Genomic DNA, 5,707 nt, shown 5'->3' with positions numbered 1-5,707 from the left:
ACACATCTCGAACATTCTTTCCAATGCAAATCGTAGTCTTGGGTATCTTCGGCGACACATTACTGACGCACCTCCACACCTCAAACGGCTGACATATCTCACGTTTGCCCGCCCGAAGATCGAATATGCCAGTGCCATATGGGATCCCCACCAAACGTATCTTTCGAATAATATCGAAGCCTTGCAGAATCGGGCTGCCCGGTTCTTTTTCAAACAATATTCACCTTACACCAGCGTAACCTCACCGACCTTAAAACACGTCGCATGATTCAACGGCTGTCATTATATCTCTCCCGCGCTCCGCAGTAGTTACATCCGCTCCCCTTCTTACCTTTCCTGCCGCGTTGACCATCAATATAAGGTACTACTAACTCGGTCACGTACAACATCATTCGAGGCATCCTTCTTTCAACGAACATCATCAGATTGGAATAGACTCCCACGGCATATTGCAGAACTCACGTATCATATCCAATTTACCAACGCATTAATCGCCGAGTTCACTTGACCATTGTCGCTCATGTACACGCACACCATTGCTCTCTAACGTAGATATATTCTTTGCTTTTCACCTTGTTATAATCTTTTTCGGTCTGCTGTCTTTTTTTTTTCTTGTTTTTTTAGTCTATGTTCATTGTTTGATGTACAGTGCCAGTGTGTTGCATACGTGCTCACTCCCTCATGTAATGGCCTCGAATGAGACTTCGGAGGCCCTCGAAACTGTCTGAGAAGAGGAGAAGGTCATCCGCAAAGGCCGCTGCGCCTCCACATTGCCCATTCAGGTAGAAACCCGCTTGAGCTCTGTTAAGGCTCTCTAGCAGCGGGTCCATTACGCAGTTGAACAGGAATGGTGACAGGAGATCACCCTGTTCGATTCCTTGTCGGACGTGCACCCTTTTCCCGCCCGTTTTCCCATTGACGGAGAAGGTAGTGTAGCATTCAGTGTACATATCCTCGAGCAAGCGGATGATATGCTCTGGGATGCCCTTTCCCCTGAGGGCTGCTGATGTCGAGCGCAATGGCATACAGGCTCTTCCTCTGCTTCTTCGCCGCTACCATAATATCCTGAAGGAGCAGCAGGTTCGTAGACGTACTACGGTCTTCAGAGAAGCCCGCCAGCAGATCATGGAACCGCGTGCCCTGGGTTAACCTCGACAGCACGAGTTTGGCAAACAGACGATAGATCAGGGAAGCCACGGTAATCGGCCTGTAGTCTCCTCCTTTCTTACGGCAGGGCCCTTTAGGGATGAAGACTGTTCTGGAGTTCTTGAACTCGGTGGTACCTTGTGGTCTCGCAGCCAGGAGTTGAACACCATAGCCCACACTCCTGCTGGGACGCGTTTGATGTCGTCCAGGGTGACGTTGTCCGGGCCACTCGCGGACTTAGCGTTCATGGACCTGATAGCCGACTCCACCTCTACCTCGGTCAGTTGGCAGAAGTGAACCAGAGCCCTTTGCTCCGAGAATAGGTCTCTGTCCACCGGTCGAGGTTCCGCCGAGAAGATGGGGTCGTAGACCTCATGCAACTCGTCAAGCGAAACTGCCGGGCCCTCGGTAGTTTGTTCGGCCAGAAAGCTATCCCGCAAGACCCCCGGGCCTAGGGAGTAGAGCTTTTGGTGCAGCCGGTAGCGCGCGCGCCGCCACTGCGATCTGCTTTGGGGACCCTTGTCTGCATGATCGTTTTGGGTTTTGCGGCCCTGTTTCCCCTTCTTTCTGGGTTCCCGCCCATGATGTTTCAGTATGTCAAGTACGTCCTCTGCTCCAATGGGGCCCGAGAAGTACGTCTCAAGCAGTTGCTGGTCAAGACCAGCGTTATTTAGCATGTCCAGGATTTCTTCTCGCGGGAGGTCCGCCCTCACCTCTTGCATGGCATGTGCAATTGGGTCGGATACTTCCGGAGCCCGGAGGACTTTTTCAGCCTGTTCCCGGAGTTCTTTCAGTTTGGCTTTGTACCTGGGATGCTTGCGGGCACAAGCAATAGCTGCATGAGTACGGGTGGTGAAGTGCTCGGCGAGACACTTGTTGGGAAACTGAACCCCTTGCAGATCGAGTTCTAAACCTGCTAGGGCAGCTACCTCCGAATCTTTCCAGACCGTTTTCCTGGAGATTGGGGTGGTGTCCTTCTGCGCTTCGAGTGTCGGATCCATGATCTCGAGTGAGGGATCCAAGATCTCCTCATATGGTGTGGGTTCCTGTGTTGCCGTTCGAGCCGTTGCCCCCTCAGGTTACGACGTCGTGGTTATAGGATCATTGATCCCACCGGGCCTACGCTGCAGGCTTGTTCCGGTGACCATCCCCGAGTTGAGTACACTCAGACTGGGTGCTGCAAAGACTGTCGTAGGGATAGAGACATATTCGGCATTTTGAGTTGACTGGCTTCCACTTGGTGTGACGCCGGCGGACTGCATCCCAGGAGTACTCGCTGTTGCGAGAAGTGACCATTCCGAGACCTCCTTAACTGTACCCGATAGGGCAGCCGGGCCTAGGTCTCTGGGAGGCTTTGGCGCAGGCAGGGCGTCTAGAGACGCGGATGGTCTGGCCTGGTTCCTGGGATTACCGGACGTTTGGTTGCAAGCTAGCCCCGTGCTTGTCCATGGGCTGTTGAGACCGGCTGCTTTAAACCAATCTGGGACCCTCTCTTTCCCTGGTTCTCCTGACGGAGCCCCTGGGGCGCCTCTCGACGCAGAGGTTTCCTCTTGGTAATCACGGTACACATCTCGACTTCCCGCACGCACCTTTCGGTGGTTTCGAGGCGGGCTGCTGTCACCAAGGGGCACAAGTCTACCTGTAGACTGGAGCCCAGCACTCGGTAGTTCTCCTGGGGTAGGGCGGCTACGCCGACCCTCCTTGATGACACGACCCGTGCATGTACCAGGGCTGTTGGGTCCCACCAAAAGGGTAGAGACACGACTACCCGCACGCGCGTTTCGACGTCGTAGAGGTTCGTGTCGTCCAGGGTGTGGCTGTACAGGGGCCACTGAACTCGTTGTACTGGGACAGTCTGAAGGTTCCCTTACGGGCACCACCGGCTTCACACCCAGTTCCACCGGTTTCGCTTCGTTGAGGGAGATCCTTCCAGGTGTGGGTGAGCATTCACGGGCACTCACAAGTGAGGCCCCCCATAGTGAGGCTCCCCAGTCAAAATCCTCAGACAATCCTCGATCTTCAGACATGAGCGTTACTTGGATCCTTGGGTTCGTTGGTGGCCTTACCGCGAGGGTAAGGCCACCAGGGCCGCGAGGGGACTACTAGGCCCCCTAATGTGTGTAGTGCTGTCTGTGCTTGTACTTGGGGTGTCCGGATGGGTTGTTTTGAACCAATCTGGGCCCTCCCTGGACTCTGGCTCCCACAAAGGAGTGCCCGAGGCGTCTCTCGACGCAGGATATCCCTCTTGGCAGTCGCAACCAGATGTTAAGACATCCCCCGCAGGGGGCATCAGCTTACGCTGATGTTTGGTGAGTGGCGCCACCACGGACCCTAGCCCCCAGTCCCAAGGTGTTACCTACCGTGCCGAGGGGATGAAAGGTGAAGGGATAGAAACCTTGAACGGTGGCGGTCGGGGCCTTGGTCAAGCTCCGGCCGACGGGTTTCCTTAAAACTCCGGGACCTTCCCACATGTATAGGCATGAAGTGTGGGTGACATTGTGGAATGCCTAGTAATCAAACCTGCATGGTAAAATATTTCTCTTCATCTACGATCGGGGGCGGGAAACGTCCCCGGACCGAAGCCTTAAAACTGAATGAACAATTCTTCTTGTCAAAATACATTGTCCTGTCTTCCGACTCTTCAGAGGAAGGAAAAAATGTGCCACTTGGAAAAATGTCTCCCTTCTTTATTGAGAAGGCGGTGTCTTCACTATCAAAACACATAAGCGAAATCAAGAAGCTACGATCTGGTGACATTCTCATCAAATGTACATCAGAAAAAGACTGTCAAAGGATCCTGACCACCAGGGAGATGCTTGGGGTCCCGATATCTGTATCCTTGCATAAAACTCTGAACACATGCCGTGGGGTGGTAGCTGTCACTGAATTAATTGACGTCCCGGTGGAAGAGATTCTTGCTAACCTAAAGGAACAGGCAGTAATTGATGTCAGGAAACTTAAGATACGGAAAAATAATGAATATATTACCACCAGAAACGTAGTCCTTACCTTTGATCGTCCTTCGCTGCCCGATAAACTAAAAGTTGGGTACCTGTCTGCAGAGGTCCGTCCATATATTCCGAACCCTCTTCGTTGTTTCAAATGCAACCGCTTCGGGCATGCCGCTGATGCTTGCCGTGGGACGCCGTGCTGTGCTCGTTGTGGTCAGCAGGGCCACGACACGAAAGAGTGTAGAGGGCCTGATTGCTGTGTAAACTGCTCCAGTGATCACCCCTCTTACTCCAGGTCTTGCGCTAAGTGGAAATTGGAAAAGGAGATTTTGCGTATCAAGGTTACAGAAAATATCAGCTATCCTGAAGCAAGGAGAAAGGTATCCCCATTCTTCAATCAAAAGTCTTTTTCCGCTGTACTTCAAGAGAAACCAAAGATGGTAACAGTACACACACAGACAGACACTCCACCTAGAGCACAACAAACAACAAGTGAAGACGGGGTGAAAACCAAGCCCCATGATGAAAACACGGTAGTGACTGCGACAGCAGTCCTACCTTTGTCATCACCCTCCATGGAGTTGCGCTCGATGGAGTGTGATGATGATTCGAGCTCGGAGCTCTCCTTGGGGAGCACGAGCTCACCATTTCTTACACCCTCAAGAGGAAACCTCTCGAGGAGTGGTTCACTCCCCGAGATATCTGAGAAGGATTTGGCGGAGGCCAGAAGAAAAGCACGGAAGCCAAGGATTACTCCTCCCCAGAGGAGTAAAACCTAGCAGCCGTACAGTAATGGCAATCATTTTTTCCGGTCGGCAGAACAAAGCGTTGTACACGCTCTTTCTTTTTCTCATTTCTGCTATCATGATGGGCCACACAATCCTTCAGTGGAATTGTCGCGGTCTACTCTCTAATTTAGACGACGTCCATGATCTTTTTGAGAAGCACAACGCAGTATGCTTTTGTGTGCAAGAAACTTACTTGAACACACATGTACAAAATCCGTTCCGTAGGTATAATATTTTCCGCAAAGATCGAGATGATACAACCCGTGCATCTGGCGGAGTAGCAATCATTACACGACAAACCCTTCCAGCCAAAGAAATTAATCTAGTCACGGACTTGGAAGCTGTAGCTGTGCAGGTGTGTCTCGACAGAATTATTACCATCTGTTCAGTCTATCTCCCACCATCGCAACCCATTTCACAAAAGGACATAGAAGACTTGTACAGGCAGCTTCCATCCCCTCTTATCCTTTTGGGTGATTTTAACGCCCACAATCCCCTCTGGGGCAGTAGTAGAATCGACAGTCGCGGAACAATGCTCGAAAAATTTTTGTTGTCATCGTCTAGCTGTCTCATGAATACAGGCTTACAAACGTATGTGCATACAACCACTCAATCTTTCTCTGCACTAGACCTCTCCTTTTGTAGTCCATCTCTGTTTCAGGACCTGCAATGGACTGTGGATGAGAACCCTTGTGGAAATGACCACTTCCCGGTCATTTTAAAACATCTGCAGTCTGTGAACAGTCTAACAACACGACCACCCAGGTGGAAATTGCAAAATGCAGATTGGAATAAATTCATGGAAAAATGTGACCTCTCACT

General features: G+C 51.5%; 1 protein-coding gene across 1 annotated transcript; it reads right to left on the bottom strand.

The window, feature by feature from the left end:
- Positions 1-1,184: 1,184 nt before the first annotated feature.
- Positions 1,185-2,147, bottom strand: LOC135375868 (uncharacterized). Its single transcript, XM_064608505.1, has one exon. It carries the CDS (start codon positions 2,145-2,147, stop codon positions 1,185-1,187), a length of 963 nt encoding a protein of 320 aa, XP_064464575.1.
- Positions 2,148-5,707: the final 3,560 nt, after the last annotated feature.

This window comes from Ornithodoros turicata, unplaced genomic scaffold (genome assembly GCF_037126465.1).
Source record: "Ornithodoros turicata isolate Travis unplaced genomic scaffold, ASM3712646v1 ctg00000950.1, whole genome shotgun sequence".
Taxonomy (NCBI): domain Eukaryota; kingdom Metazoa; phylum Arthropoda; class Arachnida; order Ixodida; family Argasidae; genus Ornithodoros; species Ornithodoros turicata.
The sequence above is the reverse complement of the archived record's forward strand: the minus strand, read 5'-3'. Positions and strand labels throughout refer to the sequence as shown.

What these genes read in the sequence shown, in the direction of transcription:
- LOC135375868 (XM_064608505.1), bottom strand. Translation starts at nt 2,147, where the DNA reads ATGGATCCGACACTCGAAGCGCAGAAGGACACCACCCCAATCTCCAGG.